We start from the raw sequence: 24,756 nt of genomic DNA on the forward strand, positions 1-24,756 counted from the left end.
TAAAAGTTATTTCAAATAGGGAAATGAAGGTATAACCAAGTTTAGAGAGCATGAAGTATCTGATTACCAGGAATTCTCAATAGCAAGCCGTCAGTCTGTGGGACAGTTATTGTTGATTAAGATTTTGGCAAAATATAAGCTGATTGGAATCAAGTTAGCAACAGAATGCATGCAACCTTTTCTTGAAAGGAAGACACCAATATGGCTATCTAGCCTTGTTGCTTACAAGGATTTACAAAAAATTTCATCAAGAAGAAAAGAAATATAGGTGGGAGAAATAGGCGCACACACACAATCAACATGCTTTATACACAAAATCCCTATTCACAATCTGTGACAAAAATAGCAGACTTTAGTTACCTAATTCTGTACAAAGGTTACCATCTTATTCTGTTGCATAAAGAACCACTCTTGAAGAGCTATACACCTGCATCATCCAAGAAACATTAACCATTATTTGATGTAACTTAACTTACTACTGACTCAGTTTAAGGATGCTTACAATGTACTAGCACACTATGTACAGGCAATTGTAACCAGCGCCACACATGGCTATCTGATTTATGGGGCACAAGCTTGAGCAGAAAATGGGCCAACAATTCTAGTGATACCATATATATGGATGATGCATCTTAACTGCCAAGGAAAAAAAGATGGCAATCTTATGATTGAGACGAACCCAGATATTTCTCCACGGATTCCTTTTTGTGCTCAGGATCCATGCTGCAATATGCAAACTAATCATTAACAAAGATTTTCAAGCTTCTGCATAATAAAATACTTCCTGTCAATAAAAGAAATGAAAAGAGTACAAAGTTTGGTTTATTGAAGTCTCTCGATGCAAAAACATAAAGCCTAATTCTTCCATACCTATCAAAGAAAAATATAACTAAGAGTGCAGAGTTCTTTTTTTGTACTTGGGATATAACTACAATTCATTATAAACACCTGGTGTTTTCAATTTCATTTAGAAACCAATTTATCCAACACCTTCAATGCATATAATTTATCTCATAGATGTGAGGCTGGTGCATTTACTAGTCGTGGTTGGAAACTTGGAATCTATTTAAACGTGGTAGTCCTAATGAAAAACTCTCTCTGGACATAGTAAGGTACAAATCAACTGCAGGGTGAATAAATTAGTTAATGAAATATTCATAGCAAAATAAAATCACCTATTTCTCAGTCCCAGTAATGTCCAGTGAACAGCACGAGCAGAAGCAGACAAAGGAGCTATAGCAGCAGCAGGAGTTCCACGAATAGCAGTTGCAAGGACTGATCCTGTACCAGCACCTCGCTGATAAGCTTTTAATGGAGTCACAAGTAAAGCAGATGTAGTTCTACCAAAGCCATCACTTAAACTCTCATAAGCCTACAGAGAAGAGTGAAAAATGTCATGGATATGGATAGGACTAAATGATTTGCAGCTGATCTTTAATCACTCCCACAATGGATAGGAGGAGCAATAGCAAACACAAACCAAAGTAACAAAAACACTGCTCCATCAATTTTAGGCACCATAAAATAAAATCCAGTGAATGTCCCATCCTTTTTGCTTTAGGTGAGTGCAGCTACTAAGGTTTTGGTTGAAGCACATCATCAGGAACACCCCCAATACTTAAAAGGCAGTTTAAATTATTTGAGGTTTACGATTGATTGAATTTCAAAAAATCATATTAAGTAATTATCCAACTTGTGAATACATGGTATGCTCGTTAGTATAACCTTGTAATATGGTGCATGAGAATAAATATGACCACTAGTTAATTTTGTAATGTGCAATACCAAAATCCTATAATCATAAAGAAAAAAGAAGCTTTTGAAACCTCATAAATATGCCCATCAGTATAACTTGGTAACATGGCACATGAGAATTGTGTACCTGCTGGATCCCCTCTTGCGCATTTTCAGGTTGATTAGATCTTACATTTGCTTTTTTTCTCTTTATCTCGGACAATGGGACAGACATAGGAATACTTGTAAGGAAGTCTTCAGTTTGGAGTAAAATCTCATGTGCTCCAGCTGCCAAATGCAATCCCAGCCCCACAGCTTCAATTGATATGCTCTTAATGAAAGACATTGCTCCTACAAAATGATGCTGATAGTTCAGTGCATTCTGTTCTTGTATGGCTTGTATGAAATGCAAGACTACGAAAGGTGACTTTCGAAAACTAGTAAATACTTGCAGATTTCAAATACATTATGCTTAACTGCATTTTTAAAAGAATTCCATCAATAAAGTTTGAGTAAAAACTAGCAGTTTGCATTTCGCTCGTAAGACCATTTATTTCTTCAAGCCCTCTAATATCTAAAGTCAATCATTCAGGTCTTTACCTTTTTGGCTAGCATGCCTGATTGCACAAAAAACAGAACTACAAATCATCCATATCGGTAGACGACAGGCCTTGGTGCAAGGGTAAGGTCACTCCTTTGCGACCTGAGTGATCAGGATTCAGGTCATGGAGACATCCTCTCTATATAAATGTAAGGCTAAGTACATTGATCCCAGAAAACACATTGGAAAGAGCCTCATACACTGGGTTTGTTCTTTTTCCATTTTAACCATCCATATTAGTATTTTAAGTGGAAAAAAATGTTTGATATTGCTAAGTATGTTTTTATCAATTTGAAGCTAGAATTAAATCTCTTTTTCTTGTTTTCTTCTTAGACATAAATATCTCTGATCTGCATATTGAATAGTGGGAATAATTTTCTGGCGGTACTTTTTTCTCTTTTCATGTCCAAGGGGCACTCAACATGGCATAGCGCACCAGATGTAGCATTTAGATTTTGGATAGCAAACCAACAGGGAATATTCTACCAGAACTTGAAGCGATGGTTAAAGAAATGACAAACTAAAATAAACTAATCATCTTAAGCTTTTATATTATTAGAAAATATAAACCAACCAATGTCAACGAAGCAACTTGCAAGAAGAAGACAGACATCTAAACGGAGACAGTAAAAAATGAATACATGCTTACCTCTCTGCATTCCCGTCAGAAACTTATGTTCTTTCTTGTAGCTTTTTACTGGCAGTGACACCAACTTTTTAGTGCCAGAACTGACAGCAGACAATGATTTTATGGGTGGAAGCCCTTTCAATAAATTACGGATCTATAAAAAGACATTATAATTAGAATGAAGATTGGATATTTTATAATCATAACTATTCTTCAGCAGAAATAATTGAAAAAGAACGATAAAAACCTGGTTGTGAGCGATATCTTCCAACCACTCCCCAACAACAGTTTCACAAATGTTGCTCCACCCATAAATCCCAGTAGCACAAACATGTTTGAGTTGCAAATCAATTCCCTGTAAATAAAGCCAAAGGATCCACTGTTTACAATAAAACCTTCGAGGAACTAAAGTTTGGAAACATTAATGCTTTATCACAATAGTAAAATGATACAATTACATCAAGATTAACTCTGAGCAGTAAATACAAGGTCAAATTCTGGTGTAATGAATGCATAATAGAAGAAATACTCTCACACCAACTTGGTGCAGTCTGCTTTGTTGAGCTAAAAAGAGGCAAGCATAAAAAAAAAACATTTAGAGTGAAATGTAAGTGCTTGTATGCAAGGATTGAAATATCGTACCGTACCAAAGTTTCGAGATTCGCTTGGTACGGTACGGTACTATATACTGAACGGTATTATATATATATATATATATATATATATATATATATAAGTAAAAAAAAAAAAGGTCGACTGCCTCATCACCCTTTTTGGCACGTGGGGAGATGAAAACCTTGGTTTCTTCTCCCCATGCGGGCAGAAAACCAGGGCGACGTCACCTCGTTTTATGTATGTATATATATGTGTATATATATATATATATATATATACATATATATATATGTATATATATATATGTATATATATATATACATATATATATATGTATATATATATGTATATATATATATATGTATATAAGTAAAAGAAAATCGTTTTCTGCAACGTCGCCCCTTTTCTGCTCGCAACGTCGCCTCTCTTCTCCACGCGCGGATGAGAAGTCGCCGACAGATGAGGAGGGAGAGTGGCGTCGATCTCCAGGTTCTCCTCTTCTTCTCCCTTTTCTTTCTTGCCTCGGTTAATACCACGCTTCTCCCTCTTCTTTCTTCTCCCTCGGTCATCAACCGATTTAGGACAGTAATGGGGCGGAAACAACCCCAATTGATGGTACCGCCCGATAGCGAGCTGTCCGTGTACCGATTTACTGGCGAATCAGTACATACCGCCCGGTACGGATGGTAGTATTCGAAATTAAAATCCTTGATCAAGAATTTACTGGGTGAAATCCTCTTTTGCAAAACTAGTGAACATGCTCAATCTTCTATTTGTCCTATAAGTTTTTTCTTTTTATAGAAAGCTTTTATTTGATGGTTGCAACTATCAAATTGCCATTTCAATCAAGTTTTAGTCCACGACTGGATTTTGTTATATCCCCCTTGGTGAACAATACCAAAAGTTTTCATTAGCTTTTAGTAACAATATAATTCAGTTGAACATTTCTTCAATGACTTGTTCATCCATTCTCATCATTTTCTGTCTCCAAAACAAATTTAGTTGTCAAGATTCTCAGAAACTTTTATCATAGCTGAACACACAAATACAAAGAGTATCTACTATCTATCATAGCCATTAAGGTCTCAATTCAATTTATCATACAAAACTATCATAATAAAACCTTAGGAGTTAAGACCATGGAATTCTACTAGGTATGAGTTTGTTAAAAAGCTAATTATATTACAAGATCATCAAATCAAAATTTATGATCTTTCCATTCAAACATTATTTTTTTATATATTAAAAATGTATGTAAATCTTAGTCATTAGTTAAAGAGAGAGTAACATTCACCAGCTAACAGGACTAGCACAAAGAAACTTAAATGTATCAACACACATAATATCAAGTACAATAAGAGTGATTCTAGTGAAAGGAACATACAAAGAGAGCCATTTATAAACAAATAACATGCTGTTGAAAACTAAGTTCAACAATTACACATTTTAAAGTCAGTAGTTAGAATGATGAAATAAACGATGCAAGCAAAACACTGATGGCCAACAAGCAATTTTAAGCTAGAACGTATGACTCTAAGGTACTAATTTGTACAAGGACAAGCTATCTACTGACTTGATGTCAACTCTCACAGATCCGATGTGTGGGGCCCACGTACAGGGACCCTACTCTTCAAGTCTGTGAGAAATGACATCACCTCTGAAGTTTTGCAGGATGGCTCGCTAAACTCCTTTGTCTAATCTTCAAGTGAATAAATCATAGGAGCATTTAGCTGATTGGGGCAGAAAGTAAAATTTGCTTATCCTAAAGCAAAAGCTTATGAGCAGAACAACAAAGATGACAGCAACAACAGATTCACAGAACCATGCACACAACATGAAAGCTCCCCATTGAAGATCCTGTACATACCCAATGACATTTTTGTTTTAAACAAAACAAAATATTTAGGTTACTGACATGAAATTATTGAGTCCTTCCATGCAAATTCATGCTATCAGAAAATATTTAGGTTACTACCACCACAGGAGGAACTAAAACATGCCAAGAGTGAAGGAACCTATTATAAGTTTAAAACACTAATATAAAAGATATACCAACCTTGAGAAAGATAACTTATACATAAGAAGAAAGATGCCATCTATGGAAATTTTCAAACAGTGAAATTTTCAAAAAAGATATATTATAATGTTATAAAGTTAAAAATCTTTAAGAGTATGCAAGGTATTAGAGAGCTTATTTCAATGTAAACCTGAACAGCAACAGACATTGTCAATGTCTGAAGACCCTAAATCATATTGGATTATTCTAAATTTAAGTTATAAAAGTTATAATGGTTCATTACATAAGTCGACAATTGAGAAGTATGATACACTATCTTATGAATTGCTCATGGTAACCTGAAGCAGTAGTTACACCAAGTCAGCTAACTTTCTGTGTGGTTTCACGATCTCAACTACCTGCTGACTTATCAGTCTCCTAATATTAACTTCCTTAGAAAAGCATATTTTTTCTAAAGTCGAGTTGAAAGAGGGCATGGTCCAGTCAGCTATATATATCACTTCAAATCCTGATAATGCAAGAATGAAAAAAAAAACAATTGTAATTTAGCAAGTTACCTTCCATGGCACTAAATTGAGAAGTTCAGCATAGTTTCCTCTTCTTAGTGCAGCTGCATCACAATGACGAGGAATATAGTCAACACGTACAACCACAGGCCTCACATCACATTTCTACAATGAGAAAGATTAGAAAAGAATCAGACACGACAGTGCATGATGTTACTGTTATCAAGTATATCTTAGCATATTGTGCATTGTGATCACCATAGGAGGAACATAACAGAAACTACTTAAGCAGTAATGAATGTAGGTAGAAGAATATTGGTCTCTCCAAGGAATGCAATTTCACTGTTTGGTATGGTATGACCAGTATTTATCGGTCCAACCACCACCCAGCATGCAAACAAACCCAATTTCGAGTGGTCCAACTGGAATACAGGCTTATCGCTCAGTGAACCCTGTGCACTGGGAGTAAGGCTGATGAACCAGGCTTACCGCCTGGCACAGGTCCCTGTGTATTGGGTGGTAAGGCCCATTAACCAGGCTTATCGCCTGGCACAAGACCATTACTAGGCCTGGACTGAGCAGTAAACCCAGCTAGCATTTTTATTTTAAAATTTTAAAATAAAAAATAAAATAAAACCCGAACTTATCCTCATGTGTTCTCCCCTACACCCACATCTGCCTCCTTCATTGCCTTCACCCCTCACCACTTGCTCGCTGCTCGTGTCAGTTGTTGTTGGCCCTCATCAGTAATCTTCTTCTCCTTCTCTTCATCCTCTTTTTCCACCTCCATTCCTCCTCTGCTGTTACATTCACTCCTCCTTTCCTCCTGACTGCCTATTTTCGTCCTCTCCTATGCTGCCACCTCTCCTTCTATTCTTCCCCCTTCCCTCCTCTCCTTTTGTGTCGTTTCCTCACCCCCCCACCCCCCCTCCTCTCCCTCCCACCACTTCCTTCCCTCCTCCTCTCCTTTTGCATCGTCGTCTTCCCACTTCCCTCCTCCGCTGCTTCCTTCCTTCCTCTCCTTTTACATTGTTGCCTCCTCCTCCTCCACTGCCCCCTTCCCTCCTCTCCTTCTGCATCGTGACCTCTCCTCCTCCTTCCCTCCTCCGCCTTGTCTCTTCTAGTTTTCCAATTTTCAATTGATTTTCCCTCAACCTTTTTTTGTGTCAAACCACTGATATTTGTGGTATGTACCGGTCCAAAAAGGGATCAGTACAGGGTCCTATACGAGATTGCATTTCTTGGGACTCATAGAACCATTATTGTCATGGAAGCTAGCATAATCATGAACAACATATTAAACTATTTTCGTTATCTATAGAACCAATTTTTGCTCTTTTAATGGTTGCAATATTAATAAAGTGTCACCAGTTCTTAGTAATTGAAATTGCAGCTAAATTGATAGTTTTATGCAGCCAGGGCATTGAAGACTGGATTCACATCCATGCATCCAAAAGAATCTGATAATGGATTGGCTAAAAGCTAATCCAAATCTGATCTAGTTAACAATCAAGCTTTGTTCTGATAAGTGCAAACACAATCCAATTCCAAGGAATCCCAACATCAATTATTCAAATATTGTCTTAACACCATTTAATTAAGTTTTGAAAATTATTTATGCTGAATATTTACCTTAGAAATCAACGTACAGTCATTGAATAATTTGTCATAAACAGATTGACTCAAGGTCAATCTGTAACAGATCTGACTATATATTGGATCATTAAATCAGGTCAGTTACTGGGTTGTCAGATCAAAATGCTGATTCACATATGGTTTTATCTGGATTGGATAATATACGATCTACTGAAAGGCATAGTCTTATGTCACAGATCTTCTAAGAAAGTAGCACTTTTGAAAAATATGTAAAAACAGTTGGACTAGTTTTAGTTGTTCCATGTTGCTCAAGCTGGAAATCTTGGAAGGAGAAAAGGCAGCATATTTCTTATAATATAAGTTTGTACAAATGCAAATTTTATTTTAAATAACATAGTTATGAGATAAAGTAAATCCAACTTGAAGCTTTGAGGAACTTAACATTGAGAAATAGCTATCCATACTTTGATAAAAATGCAAAACAAAGGAGTGCCATAGCTCTTCCCACCAGGGAAGAGGGACATTCCTATTAATTGTTAAGCATCTCTATTCCTCTTCCACAATGGTGTGTGGTGAAGGCTTAGCTTGGTCCTTCAAAGAAGTTTGGTTGGTTCAGCTGAGCCACTTTTTTAAAGACATACTTCAATGAATAGAGTTGGAAGAGTCAGAATGGCCATACCACTTGCTGAAGATATCAGGTTAATTGAAAAATATTTAACAGAGCATATCTTTTTCACTAAGTTATGGCTGAAGAGCCTAAGTGAGAGAAAATGAGTCTGAAGAACTAGCCTGGAAGAATGGAAGAAGAGCCACCTCTACCATTGTCTGGCTTCCAAACCTCCTGCTGCTTGTCTTTGACATGTCAGACTCATCCAAATTATTAGGTGGAACTGGAGAGGTATCATTAAATAAATCCTTGCCAAAGAAACTGATGAGAAAATTGAGATGGGTTTGATCGAGATGCAACCGAAGAGGCAAAAGCTCAATATGTAACCTGAAAACCACCAAAACTTGAGCACTGATGAATGCTATGACAATTAACATGGGTACCCAATCAGCCAAATTGAAAAACATAAATAAGTTTCAACTTGTATTAAATGACAATTTTACAGAAATTTTCTCAAACATTTCAACAAAGGCTTTTCTTAAGTGTATCCCCAGAAAAATATGCAAAGCCCATCTTTTCCTGCTGTCACATAGTGGCATGTTTCCATCACATAGACTGAACCAGAATTTTCAGCAACCCTGTACAAACCAGTGAGTTGCAGAAAGCTAATTTTCAAATTTAAGGCAATTTAAATAATTATTTTATAATCTTCAATAGATTTCTGAGAGATTTTAATGGTGGACTTAGAAAAAAAAAAAGAGAGAGAAAGAGAGGTGATCTAGTAGTTCCATTGATGTGATAAAAGATTTACGCATACAGTTGTCACAAGTGTTAAAACTACAAGAGGAGAGTGTCTTTTAAGCTTATTACAAATGAAGCTATTATATTATATAATATATATATATACATATACATATATATATATATATATATATATATACATATATATACATATATATATACATATACATATATATATATATATATATATACAAACACACACACACAGAGACATATATATATATACACACACATACATATATATAAATATCTATACATAAATATATATGTGTGTGTGTGTGTTACAAATCTATTCTGAGTACCAACTTTGGTAGTTTAGTCAAGAATGAAGTGAAGGATAAACTCCCATGGTGAATGCCAAGGTTCGCCGTACCGTACCGTACCGTACCGGCGTTTCGACTCGTGCTCGGTACGGTACGGTACGGGTGTACCGACCGGTACACCGAGGTGTACCGAGCACTGTAGTACGGCAAACCCTGGTGAATGCTATTTGTTGATAATATTGTTACAACTTTCAACATATGAAAATTTAGTTGGAATCAATTCTAAACACATGCTAAAAACTAAGGGTAAGCTGAGGTAAAACCTGATACGAAGTACGAATTTTAGCAAAGCTAAGGAGACCGATTGAAAGTTCAGTTAAAATAGACGAGAATAATCCAAAAGTAGAAGTTTTAGATATATTATATATATTATCCGACTGAATAAGAAATATTAATGAAAACATCATTTATGTAGTAAAGGCAAGATGGTAAAAGTGGAGAGAAAATTCCTATATGAACATTGTGTGGTCCTTAGATTAAAAATAAAATTTTATAACACAGTTACAAGATCAACAATGCTTTATTGATCAAAATGCTAAATAGTCAAGAAAAAAATGAAACGGATAGCATTACTGAGATGAGGATATCGATATGGATGATGTTACTATAGAAATAATATAAGAATGTTTCCATTTGTTAGGCATAGAAGCAACAGAAAATAAGCTTATAGAATATCGTTTTAGATGGTGTGGGCATCGCCAAAAATACCAATTGATCACTTAATCAAACATGGTGATCTATAAAGACTAATGGTGTCAAAAGGTAGAGGAAAACATTTAAAAAACATTATAAATATAATAAAAAGTGATTTGATTGCTCACAGTTTTACTAGTGATATTGCCCTAAATAGAGGCAAAAGGCAGGATAAGATCAATATAGTCAACCCAAATAGTTGGGACATTACAGCTGCTTCTTGTGGTTGCTTAGAAATATTTTTTACCTCAAGAAGTCATATCTGACTGTCGCAGCTCAAATATTGATTCAAACAAACAAACCCTCATGTTCATTTGATCAGATTTTCAGGTTTAGTGTTCTCTGTCTGCAATATATATGAACTCTCAAGAGGAACATTGATTAAAATAAACAGTGGATTACTGAGTCGATTGAGACAAAGGTGAACTTAGTGATCATTAAGTTGAAACAGTGAATTTACCAATTTTATCCTCGACTTCAATTGCTGTTATCTCAATTCTTTCCATCCCTAAATCCAATATCACCTTCTAAATAAAATTTATCTAAGATTCTTTTCCCTGTTTCACTAAAAAATGTACCACTGCATTATTTCCTGTGATAAACCATTTAGCCATGGCTAAATGAAGCAACAATCCAACACAATGCAATAAAATTTCATGGTCTAATTGTTGTGATTCAGATGGATAATTAGACTTAATATGTAACTTATACAAGTCATAATCACATAGAAACAAACAAATAAAAAGTCACTTCTACATGATGGTCTCTAAATAAAACAAATCTCATACACCTACAGTGACCTACCTGTCATAAGAGGTCAGGTGATGTACAAATGTATAATTCAGAATAGCTTCATCTTGAATGTAGAAGTGGTTATGACTGATAAGCTCATCATGGAAGCTTTAAGATATCCGAATCAACTAGACTTTTAGAAGGTGACTGTTGGCAAAGCTAGCTATTCGCACATGGAAAATAAAGTAAGACTGAATCTCTATAAATAGATTGGACATGGACAGGGAAATCAGAAACATGAAATTTGATAGGAAACTATCAGTGTTTTCCTTTGTAGGTTCGTGAATTGCACTTAACTGGCTTTGCTAAAGCAATCCTAGTATTTCAAATAAAAACATTACACAAATCAAATATGTATTATCTAAATGGTAAAGTCACAAAAAATACAATGACCAATTTAATGTTTAAATAGGAAGCATCTGACAAGTACCTGTATTCCTCCAGAGGTGTTAGTGGGTTGGGCCTTACAGCTTCCAATATCAATTTGAATGCTTTAGCATGGGATTCTCTCAGATAATCTTTTGGTTGGTAATTACCTAAAACCTATATTCAAAATAACGAATACTTCAAACATGATTCTTTACTAGTGTTTACTAGCGTGAAAATATCAATGACATGTATAAAAAGTCAAGACAAAATTTCACACCATCTTCCAAGGTGCATCACTGCTTCTGTCATAAATCTGAACATCCTGAATGGACAGAGAAAACTTCGAGACATAAGTTACACCTTCAGGATATATGTCATACTGAAGATACAACCCAACCAAGCTAAGCTCTAGGAATGTGCTCCTATCTCTTCCATTCTGGGTCACACTACACACAGGAAGTCCCTTTGGTTTAGTCCAGTCATGGCCAGCATACATGCACCACCTTGCATTCATATTTTTAAGAACTACTCTTCCATTTAGAAGACAACAATCAACAGGGTAAAAATTGTCAGCTCCAAATTCCCCTTCTTGCTGCAAACTCTTTCCTTCAGGCTGATTCAGATTTGTTGAAATATGGTCTTCTAATATCATCAAACCATCATCCAGGTACCACCCACCTTGTCTGTGTTCAGTATCTTTATGAGATGATGTATCTATACATTTGCTATCTTTGCTAAAAGAACAATTGCTGACAGGCACTGGGGATGATGGAAGCATGTCAGATGCATAGTAGCTCTCGATAACCTGACTTGTGTATGTTCTATTTATGGGTTGGTTTAAAGTCTGTCCCAATTCTGCACTGCAAGATGAACCAGAATCCAGAATATTTGCTGCAAAAGCATCATCAGCTCTTGAGGCATTAACATTCAACATGTCCCCTAGCTGACATTGTTTGAGTGAGATATGAGATTGTGTTCCACAATGATCAGATGTAGTATGACATTCAAAAGCATTCTCAAGAATCTCATCCAGGAGTCCAGCGGCTTGATGTTCTTCACTACTAGTTGACAACTCAAAACCTGATCCTGCAGAATTGCTTGAGATAACTTCTGCAATGTAACTTGTATTCCGGTCCTTATCTACAAGCTGAATAGCATTCCATCTAGACTGTAAATGTATTAAAGCATCTTCAACATCAGGTGCATAAAGCTGCTGGAGCTGGGAAACTAAACGGAAAAGACCAAATGTTGTGTCATGACAGGATTCCAAATCGATATGTGAATCTGTACATTCAATTTCCCAGAACATCCCTCTAATTCTCAGAATAGCCAGCAGAAATGAAACCTGAGCAACTTTGCAATATCCAGCCTTTTGAAGATAACCTACACAATAACCACCGATATCATGTAAGGAGCCAGTTGATTCACAAATAAGAAAGCCTACATCCTTTAGATGAATATTGTAATCAAAGGTTGTGTCTGACTTAGTATGATGAGAGAGGCTCAATGATGCTGCAGCTAAAAGGCACGCTGTGCATACTTTTTCTGTCTCTTTGTCAGGTTCAACATCAGAATCATGCTCACAGTCTCTATCTTCAGTGCTGACTGCAGATTGTTTATTATGAGGTTCATAACTCAGAGCAACATCCACCAAATCCAGAAAAAAAGACAATTTTCCAGCTGTTCCATCATTTCCTTTCTCTCTAGGAGATGAACTAAAATATGAGAATATGTCACTAATCCAATCCAACCGACCACCTGGTGCAATAACTGTTCCACAACGAACCATTATGGAAGTATAGCTTTGTTGTGACAGTGGATTCCACATGTTTGTTACAGCAGTACCAGCAGGGCCAAACATTAATGCATTAGCACCTTCACCATTACCCCGTCTCATTGCAGAATTTCTACAGGTTAACAAAAGAAACTCCTCTGCTACTGCACGAGATTTTTCAACATTACTAATGATGGAACCCCACAGTTCACCTTCACCATGATTGAGCCATAAAAATTTTGCATCCCCAACTCCACCAGTGTTAGAGACAGATAGCAACTCAAACTTGTCAACTTTCAATTTAAAGTAATTCCATGATCCCTGTAGCTCCTTTTGTACTAGATGGTTGACCTCAATTACTTCATTTAGCCTAATAGAAGCATCTAAGACATCACATTTCACAAGAATTGTTGTTTGAGATGCATTAGAGGAACTGAGGAATTTGTTCTTGATGCTACTGTCAACACACACGTCCACCCCAATGGCAGCCTCTGAATATCCATCAATGAGATTATTCAACAAACAATTTAGAAGCTTAAAATCATGATTATCAAGATCGATGCAAACACGAGACAACTGAATTTGCAATAAAAATGCAGAACTGAGGATCAGCTCCTGGCGGACATTAGAACCTGTTTCCTCAAGGTCCTCTACATTGGTAACAGAAGAGAATTCGGATTCTTTTCCAATAATTTTGTTTCTATTTTGATCATGTGATGCAGACAAACTCCAAGCTCGATCTGCCATCCACCTGCCAGTCACAGGACCCTTCTGCCAAAGCATGGTAACTCCAGAACAAGAATATTTTTTTGTACCTTCAACAGATAGAATCTTCACAGCAGTGAAGAGTTGACTATTTAAAGTAGAAATCGTAACATCCAAAGCATTTTCTTTTGAAGATTCCACCAAGTAAATATAAAAGTTTCTTATACTCGAGTGGATTGAACTGGAAGGCGTATGAGATTGATCACTTCCAGAACTTGCCTCTGGAACTGTAAAGGCATCTGAAGCTTCTTCAGAGTTTAAAGTTGCAGAATGCTCAAGAGTGATGATCTTATCCAAAAAAGTTGAGTTACTGAAATCTCCATAATACTCAGAAGGAAACCATATTATTATCCTTGCCTGTGGAAGCACTATATTTCCTTGAAGAAATGCTCTTGGAGACACACTGGTCACATCATGATGAATGCAATTTTCAGCAACCTCATGAAACGAAATCCTCTCTCTTTCAGACAGCATATCAGATTGAACATCTTTATTTATGTTGTATTTCTTTGAAGGACACTTTATTCGTCTAAACAGGTCCAGCAGCATATAGACTAAAGCATAGTGAAACCATAAAACAAAAGGTGGCAACTCGATGACAAATGATGTCAATGCCACACCATGTGAGTCTTTTGAGTTGACATTTAACTTACAGCTGCATTCACCGAAAGTTTCCAACAATCTAACCTGGTTCAGGCCATTCAGAACTTTATCCCTGACAGCTGATTCTGAAACACGATTTCGTATATGGAAAGGAAATGGTGGAAGAGCATCTTGGACCTTTTCTTGTAGATAAGGGCTCAAAAACATTTGTTCTTTGGATTCATTCTTCCACTCATGTGAGGAAATTCCTGTGGCACAATTTTGAGTATCATAGTACGCATCAACTTTAATATGCTCGACTGATGCGCTAAACTTTGTATTTTGAGAATAAGTCTGCTGACTTTGTCAAATATATGAAGTTAGCCAACACACACAAAAAAATGTGAAACAAAAGCTTCAAATGAATTGACAAAGTAAGGCGCACCAACTTTTACCTCCAAATCTAGAACTACATTCTGACACTTTGCTTCAAGGTGGTGCATCTTTTCATTCACAGGATCAACTTCAGTTGTGCTGGATACGTCAACATTCGTAGGGGAATGGCAGCTCATATAAGACCCAAAGCTTAGCTCACTCAATAATTTGTTGGAACCATATGAAGACTGTTGATCATCGTCTCTGAGGAAAAGAATAACAGAGATACCAGCAATTGCAGCTCGTAAACTTGTCTCCACATGTTGTTCTGAATCAACATGGATGAGAATTTAGAAACACAGCCAGAAATTATAGTGTTAGGAACTGGGAAATAATTACTACAACATAATACAAGCTAATAAGAATTTGAATTAGTAGAATTGCAGTTAGCTCTCATGTCAGATATCAAATATGAAATGTTAAATGCTTAGAACAAGAAAAACTATAAGAACTCATTGATTAAAGTGGCAGTTTTCAGTCAGCTGGCAAGTGCCGTATACAAGTGACAGAGGAGTGTTTGACAGATTGGTGGAGAGAAATAGGAAGGGGAGAAACTAGAGGAAGAATAAGGAAGACTAAAAGGGATAACAAGGTCCACAAGCCATTAGCAAACTCAAAACTATTAGCACAATTTATCTTCACACAGAAACTAGATTATGTCCTTGGATTTGATTACTTCGTCCCTAAGCAACATTAAAGACTTCAAAAGGAAATAATCAGGTTAACTTTCTCTAATCTAAATCCACCAAAGTTACAGCCTATCCTAGACTAGAAATACTACTACTAGACTCAATGAATCTGGACTAATCAAACTCTGGGAAAAAGGAAAGAACAAAACTAGCTCCAAAATATCTAGAGAACTAGGAAAACCATAATCTTCCCACAGAGATTCAATCTAGATTCACCTTCATTATATCTAAAAGCATACATATTGCATCAATCTGCCAGCCCATTATCAGCAGAGAGTTTCTTGTCATTCTAACGACATGCAGACATCATGTTGGCTTGGTGTCAAGGGATGCAAGCAGGCTAGCACATACCATGGTAGTAGCCTAGTTTATAACTATATTGCATCAATGCCCCAGCTCACTATTAGCACAAAATCGCATGTCATGATGAGAATAAGCCAACATTTTATCAGATTGGTGTCAAGCAATCTATTCTGGTTGACATGTACCATGCCTGTAGCCTAGCACATAACCAGAAAACCCAATCATGTAAAATTTGAAGCCTTTTATTGACCAATGCACACTATTATGAAATTTGAAACTTTGCATGACCAATACATACCATAGAAAGCTAGTTGAGTACCAAAGGGGTTGATATGCATTAACTCAAATTACCCAAGGAAGGGAAGTGGAACTAGAAGTTGCAGCGACGTCATAGAAACTAGAAAGTACATGAAACTTACTGTAAAGTTACTGATTCAACTACTAAATAATCTGGGTAAATGTTGTATATCAGTATATGTGAAGAATATCTTGATGGATTTCTGATGTCATAAAGGTAATTAAAAAATAGTACTGTTATAAATAGTATTTAAAATTTTAATTCAAAAGAATCAAAACAATGTCCCAATACAGGATCGAACATGATCGGTGTACCAGGCATGATCTAAAACAGGTTTGAGTACTGCTACAACTAATTCTATATCATAAGTAGGGTGTAGAGAATAAACAAAGGACTTAAGAGGTTTAGAAATGAAAAACTTAATGAAGTTACTATGCTAATATTCTAGCTGCAGGCCGTACCAGAGGCGACACATGTACAGAAGGAGCAAGATAATAAAACCAAAGTACAACTTACCTAGGGCTACAAAAGTACAATTTAAGATTATACATTAATCATAGATGTTCCATATGTACAGAAGGAACAGTAGACTGAAATCAAATTATAGATCAATTTATATGCACCTTGGAGGAGAAAAGCACTATATTGGTCATTGGTGTCTTCTAGTACATAAAAAATGATAATATGTTATTTCTGAAAACAATATAATGACAAAAAAATTAACTTCTTAAAGTACAAAATTGGACAAAAACAATAGGAACTACAGAACAAATCGAACAGGTTAAATTAGGTCAACTAATAAATTGAAAAGATAAAAAGAAACATGTGCAAGGATCAAAGTGCTGAATAAACATCAACAAGCATAGTGTAACTGATATACTTGCTGAACTTTCACTTGAGAGAAAATTATTGCTAAAAGATTAAACAATAATGGAATTACACCCATGTAACTAAGTTCTAGAAAATGAAAAATGGTTCCAATTTTCACGACAAGGCAACAAATAGCTTTAAGGTGGGTAATTAACTTAATTATTCTTAAAAAATAATAATGAAACTGTGTGTTGTCATCTTTGGAAGAACAATGCTATAATAATGAAGGTTCATGAATACAAATCATAAAGAAACGAGTTCAACAAACTGGTAACAGATCTTTGATGAGACAACACCTGCAGACAAGACTTGCTCAACAAAAAAAGACATTTGGGGTTTGCATAAAAGTCATGTTTCTTAAGTATTGGGCAGTTAAAACACAACATATACAAAATGTAATATTGAGATGGATGTGCGGAGTCAATATGAAAGATAAAAAAAAAAAAAATTATTTGTGAACTAGGTATCGCTTCGATAAAAGATAAGATCAAATAAAATTGTTTAAAATGGTATAAGCATGTGCTTATGAGACCTCCAAATACAGTTGTTAGAAGAGGTAAAATGATTAATGTTAGTGGTACAGGTAGAGATAAAGGAAGACCTAAATAAAATTCATGTAGCCAACCCTAAATAATTGGGACTTACGGTCTTGTTGTTGTTGTTATTGTTAAAAGTCATGTTTCTTGAGAAGGTTACATCGGCACGTTATTTAAGGAAACACTCACCTTTGAAATGGCAAGTAATTTAAAACAGTGATAATCTACAGAAAACAGATATGTGCTATACAAAAAATGTAACATGACAAGTCAGGGGATCACCACTAATGCAACGGCAACAAGTCTTGCAAATGGACAATGGAAATTACCTTTAGGAATGTCTCCCATTCCAGAAGCAAGATTAGATGCAACAGATATTGCATTGAAAACAGAACATGTCCAGTTCCATATATGACCACTAGCAGGGTACACCTGGGAGCTCCTTAGCTCATCAAAACATTCAAAAAACTGATCGATGCTGCAGATAACATTCATTCCAATTGAGAAATCAATCATAATCATTTTTTGTGGAAGGCCAAGGTTATATGGCTCAATTACATTGAGTATAGAGGATTCATCATATTGAACTAGAGAGTATACAAAAGCAACAAGACTGGCATTGAATGAAAAAGCTATGAACCTAGCAAACTTTTCAACAGCAGGAACCATCAAAGTTGGTCATCCATAGAAGAATCAGAATATTCACCAGCTAAAGTAATGGATACACTGATATAGGACATCATACTTACAATAGACACGTGGCAGCATGTAAGATGTGCATGCAAGAGGTGTCATGTTACTCTTTGCAAGCAAGCATTCAGATAAAATAGGTTTTTTATGTGAAAGAATCGTCACATGCTCTGTTTTTATGTAAATCATGAACTAAAATTAATATGGAAGCTAAGGAAACAAAAGGCAAATTACACAAATTTAATTCGCAGCTTTTTTTTTGGGGTCCAAAATCACCTAAAAGGACACACGAATAACAGTTCATCCATTCAAACCCATAGAGACAGAGAATAAAGCGAAGAACTATATAAGCAAAATAAAGCGAAGAACTATATAAGCAAAATAAAGCGAAGAACTATATAAGCAACTTTACATTTTCAGTTCAATTCTGACAAACTCATTCGATGTCTAAATTCAGTATGGACAGATGTAACAACACTTGGTACTATTAGTACTCTCTGACTAGAGAGAAAGAGGAAGTGAAGAATGGAGCATGGTATGCAATTTCGAATGGTACCGCCCAGTACGGGCGGTACGTACCGGTCTGACGACATACCGGTATGCGAACCGCCCGCTACTGGACGGAACGTGCTACAGTGCTACAGTAAGAGAAAGAAATATTTAAAACTGCTCGATAACAGTGATACAATTCTCCAACAGTCAAATTGACCGTTGGAGCCCTTTCTCATAGTATTTAAACTCCTTCTCCCCTATTTCACTCTATTACATTTTCATATTCTCTTAAACTATCTCAAACTCTATTTTTCTCACATTTATGCTCTTCTAAACTCTACAAAACAACGATTTGTGAATTGAATCAAGGCTAATTTGGGAAGATTAAGAGGAAGAACTTTCTAATCAAGAGGTATGTTTACATAAGGACAATTCGTAATAAACCGAAATACGAACCTTGTACAAGATATTCTTCAAAGCCCGAAAAAGATATGTGATACTATTCTTACCTAATTTACATTGATTTTGCTAAACTTATGCTATTGCTATATTTATTTCTAACTTAAAAACTCTATCCTAACCTTTTTTTTTATTTTCGGAGGGTTTTACACCTAAATTAGGTGTATCGCTCGATACGCCCTGACGTACCGCTCGATACATGGTATCGTACCGTACCGAGCCAACCTCGAAACACCGGTATAGTACGGTATTGCATACCTTGGAATGGAGGAGGAGACAAAGAAGATGAGGAAGAGGAGAAGGACGTACAGATAGAGAACAAAGAGGAAGAAGAAGCACATGAGGAGATGACAACCCGAATGAGGAGGGCAGAGAGAGCATGAGTAAAAGATGGAGGAACTATAAGAGGAAAGAGAAAGAAAAAGATAACTATCAAATGTTACCCCGTGTCCACCCGATTCCCAGAGTTAAAATTTGGTAGTATGATTGATAAGGTAAGAATACAATATAGTATGCCTTGTATGAATCGAAACCAAGCTAAAATCAATGGTCCTTGTCGGGGTTTTGAATACCGATCTATACCAACGTACCGAGCTTTGCTCAATATGGTACATACTGGTATGTACCATCGATAAGCCAAGGCATACCGATCGGTACGTCTCGATAACGGTCAAAATCTGAGGCAATACCGATTGGTAAGCCTCGGTACCAGTCAAAACACTGGTACCGCCCAGTAGAAAGCGGTCCGCATACCGGTATCCTCTCGGAGCGGTACATACTGCCTGTACCGGGCGATACACATCGAAATTGAGAATACTAGTCCCTGTACCAGTTCACAATAAAAACTATGCTTGATTTTTTTAAACCTCGAGTTTAACAAAAAAAACCTTAAGTTGATAAGCTAATCTAACTTAAAAACAGCAGTTAAGGTGCTTAGGCAAAGGAAAGTGAATGAAACTATGATCTACCTATCTGAGGTTATAAGGGAACTATGGATTTGCCTAACTGAGATGCCTAATGGACAGGTTCAGTCTGTTCAATGCCCGATCAGAATAAAAACTAGTCCAGTACTGACCTTACCAGCTCATGTATACCTCTAGGGTAGCACAAGTACCCATATGCCAAAGGAAACTTAAAATGTGAATCTGCTTATCCAAGGTGCTAATGAAACTATAGAATTGGCTACCTGAGAACCTAATGGCCAGGTTCAATCATTTTAATATCTGATTAACTATAAAAATTAATCCAGTACTGAATAGAAGAGACTGTGGACCTCTGGGGTTATGTCAGGAACCCATTAGACTGCTCACCAGTCACCAGCACATAGTGATTGACTGGATAGATTAATTGATTGACCAAGGGACAACCCAGGACTCAATGACACCTTATTAACAAGAAGGTTAAACCAAAATTTAACAGAAATAGCCTTAACCTTCCCAATGAATAAAAGAAACATCAGAGGGATAAGATCATTCACAGGGCCAAATTATCATTTCTGATTGCACAGAAGATAACTTCCATCTGGTCATAAGGACTAGGATGTTAATCTCACAACGTAGTTCACTACAAGGGAAGCAAAGTATGCCTCAGTGGAGCGAAAAGCCTCACCTAACATGAGACAAAGTCAAATTTGGGCCTTAATAAACACCACACGAATAACATTGTCAGAAACATTTTTATGTATTCTCTTGAAACTCTTACAAGCCTCTTTTACATGAATATATTCCTGTTTTGTTGTTCTCATCTTATAGTTAAACCAAGAAAGAAAGAAAGCATTATCAAGCTAACAGATACATGTGAGAATGTGGTTTCATCCACAAGAACAATTAAACGAAAATAGCTTCTATAAGGCACGGAAATAGTTAAGATGGCAAAAATAAGAAACAATAGTGGATTTCAATAGCTACTATATGACACAACAATATGTCACTCCTATACACGTATTTTGGAAAAAATGGCATTGCTGAGATAATATCTAGGGAAAGAATTTATATAACGGGCATGGACAATATTACCATGTCATGTAGTCATCATTTAAAGTTCAGAAAACAGACCTTGCACCCAAATCTGGCTCAACATCACTTTGATCCTCATGATAAACATATTCTGGGATCCAATTGTGAATCACATTCGTCCTCATAAGCAACATATTCGGAACTACCTCTGGAGTGATTGCAGAATAAACGCTTCTTACTTCATTGGCCTTAACTGGTGTCTCAGCATCAGCATCTAGATATACAGTACATGACATTGATGAGTGGTTGCCACTTTTGCAACTAAATTTAAAAGAATCTGGACGTTTATGATTGTAGGTCCATTGAGATTCTCTAATGTTCTTCAGAGAATGCCATGTGGCTATGAGCCACTCGATGCTGCTGGGTTGCACCCTTAATTCCATGGGATCGATGGAAACATCTGCATCAACTTTATGTATATCCAAATATCCATTCTTCCATGGTATGCTTAAGTTCAATGTCCCTGAGAACCCACCACTTGCACCAGTCAAAATTGGAGTGGTACCATGTCGCAAAAATCTTTCATTAAAGCTCTTTCCTGTAACACTATGAAGTTCAATACCCTTGTCAATATCATCTATTAGAAGAAACTCAATGTTAGCTTCACAAAATTTTACGAAGTTCGTCAACTTTGCCATAGAATCCTCAGAAACACAAGTTCCAAATTCAGTTTCTTTAACTCGAAAAACTAATAGTTCATGTGATCTGTTTCTTCTTTCATCCAGATCTAAACAGGGATCAAATGCAACTATAATTCCATTTAGTTTAACATGAAAGCTTGTTAGGAACCACTTCACAATCTTGGCAATCGTTTTAACTCCTTCATGAACATCTAGAGGAATAGAACCATGGTAATACTGAGCAGGCCCCAGCTCAATCTTGTCTGAATTGGTTTTCATATATTGTTGGCCATCATGTGCCAATTTACATTTTGCATCAGCGAGAGAAATATTGTTACCTCTAAATGGTTCAAGTACAAGCTCAATTTCATTAATTTCTATCTCACAGTTTCTAAGCTTCCAAGGAATTCTAATAGATAAGGATTTTAATGATCCTTCTTTGATCACAATTGGCATGCCAGAAACCTGAAACACAAACAAATCAACAAAACTAAGTTTGAAACAGAGGAACAACTCTACTAGTGACATAAGAGATGAAAATATGGTGTAATCTAGCAAGAACTTAAACCAGCACTTTGAAGTTGTTTGGCAACAATGAACCAAAAGAGACAACCTGTCAAGACATGTGGTCAAGTTTCACAACAGTGTGTAGTCAACACATTGAATTTTTTCAGGGGAATAAAAGGAAAACTCTATCATCAAGAAGCATAAAAGCAAATTTTCACCTCATGATGTCAGAAAATCAATTTAAGAAGACTGCAAAAGCTAAATATTTGTCATTTACAGGATTTGATTTCCTAGTAATGCTACCTCAGTAATTTTCACATAATGCTATCAACTAGAAACTACCCAGATCATTATCTTTGCAATAGAGAATAAACTCTCAGAATGATATATACTTAAAAGTTGTTTAGATCGTCCAATGTATAAGTTTGTTGATTTCCAAGTTTAAACAATCTTTACCATTAACATGCTAGAAGAAGGGTTTCTTTCAGCAACCAATATCTTAACTGAATTTTCACTAGACATTACTAATGGTTTTACAAGGGTCTACCTCTTAGTGAAAGCCTGACAGAGTGAAATGCAAACAACAACCCTCAATATCCAATTAGAACAAAAAAGCCCATAAACCCCACTTACTGAATCTTTCAAACCTCTGTGACAATTAAAGTCTCAAATTATGTTCGTCCTGACGATCCCACAGGTATATATCGGTCCATCACCTACCGCTACGTAATACACCAGACGCACCACTATATATCCAGCCGGCATTTAGCGGACAAATCAAGAATCTTGAGTGGTCCAAATCTCCGTACGATAATTGTGATCGCAACATTCAACAAAATCCACAGTTTATTCATACAGCTTCTCTTTTTATTACCGGATACTGGGAAACTAAGAGAAATCACCCAAAAACAAAAGAACAGCCAGCCAAAGCATTGCATCTCAATTGCAAACTAAAAAACGAGAAAAAGGAAACCCTAAAGAAGCGGAAGAAAAGAGAAAAGGAAAGGGGGGAGCTACATGATCACCTTCTGGTTGAGGAAATCGACGTTCAGAGCGAGGTCGGTGAGGTGGATCGTACCGGTGCTGAGCTGGACATCAAGCTGGTCGAGGTCGATGTCCCCCAATATCACCTCCCCGAGCTTCTTCTTCAGGAGGAACTTACACACGCGCTTGACCACGCTCGATCGCGAGAACTCCCACCGCGAGAACATCCTTGAGTTCCCTGGATCAGGGCTCGTTTCTCCCATCGCTAGGGTTTGCCCATCCAAGAACCAGAAAAGGGCGGAGGAAGAGACGAGGGAACGTAGCTCGCGTACGCTAACCGTCTACGACCTATATGCACACAAAGCGGCATACGAATGGAAGTCGAGCAAAGCTCACTCCGACGAATCACGTTGTCATGTGACAGAAGCAATCGAGCGGAGGAACGCGGTGGGTAGGGGATGCCAAACAGGGATTTTGGACTGGTGGGGGCGGAGAGGGCCCCACGTTTTACGTTCTCGCGGGTTTAAGGGACTGACCGGTACGCGATGGGGTGACTTCGAATCGCTGCACATGTCAAGCAACGACTCAAGTTACCAAGGCGAACGAGTGCACCCACGCAACTCGTGGCTGGAATCGTGCCCTGAGTCTCGTCGGACAGGAGGCTGTGCCACTAAAATTAAGACAAGGAAAATATTTATAAAAATGAATTTTAGGGTATTTTCTGGAAAAAAAATCAGTTTTTGATTGAGAAATTATGTTAGGATCGTTAGAACGGGATGTGATCATAGATAATAATAATTCTTTTATTCGGTCTCCAACCTTTATTTTTTGTCAATTGATTTCTTAAATTTTTAATTAATATTTTAATCAAGCCTATTAGTTTCAGGTCTTGTAATGTAAATATATTTTACGACAAAACTTATCGATGAATGACAATGGAGTACACATTGATGATTGAGGGAAAGAAGTACTATTATAAGATATTTTGTTATGATAACACTAGAGGATCACACGGTAGACTCCTCAACATCATACGATCAATTCATTGACACATGGAGGTGAATACCTTGGCATCAAACGATTGACAATATCATATGATTGATATGTTAACGCTAGGTGATCAATATCTTAACATTATACAACCAATCCTACCCCACAATATCATGTGATCGACGTCTCGATGTCAAATGACTAACACTAGTATGCCATATGAGAAGTACAATGATACTCAATGGTTTTAGCTCATCCCACTAACTATTCGGACATTATCATCAAATCTATATCATATGTCAAAACATTATATGGTCCTGAACTCCACATAGATTGATAATAATTATGTTTGAGATCACAGCACCATATTCTCATATCATTTAGAGGTAACAGTTCAATGAATTCACTATAAAAAGGGTTTCATAAATATATTTCAAATATACACAAATTACACTTAGAGTAAAT

At 36.5% G+C, this 24,756-nt stretch overlaps 1 protein-coding gene across 6 annotated transcripts; it reads right to left on the minus strand.

The window, feature by feature from the left end:
• Nucleotides 1-284: 284 nt before the first annotated feature.
• Nucleotides 285-23,777, minus strand: LOC135585672 (autophagy-related protein 2-like). Of its 6 annotated transcripts, none has more exons than XR_010487571.1 (13): nt 23,343-23,773; nt 21,230-22,275; nt 17,864-18,012; nt 14,859-15,106; nt 11,560-14,760; nt 11,344-11,456; nt 8,487-8,691; nt 6,153-6,266; nt 3,211-3,318; nt 2,985-3,117; nt 1,883-2,085; nt 1,176-1,281; nt 285-723 (listed from the first exon to the last, which is right to left on the minus strand). XR_010487571.1 is itself a non-coding variant. In XM_065111923.1 (13 exons), the coding sequence occupies exons 1-13, from the start codon at nt 23,562-23,564 to the stop codon at nt 738-740; spliced, it is 5,967 nt and encodes a 1,988-aa protein (XP_064967995.1). In that variant the 5' UTR covers nt 23,565-23,773; the 3' UTR covers nt 285-737. The 6 variants fall into 6 exon arrangements, 4 of the variants coding, with proteins under 4 accessions (XP_064967995.1, XP_064967993.1, XP_064967994.1 ...); XR_010487572.1 differs by having other exon boundaries at nt 285-765; XM_065111923.1 differs by having other exon boundaries at nt 285-765; nt 1,176-1,372.
• Between the last annotated feature and the right edge of the window lie 979 nt (nt 23,778-24,756).

This window comes from Musa acuminata, chromosome BXJ2-6, assembly GCF_036884655.1.
Source record: "Musa acuminata AAA Group cultivar baxijiao chromosome BXJ2-6, Cavendish_Baxijiao_AAA, whole genome shotgun sequence".
NCBI classification, from domain to species: domain Eukaryota; kingdom Viridiplantae; phylum Streptophyta; class Magnoliopsida; order Zingiberales; family Musaceae; genus Musa; species Musa acuminata.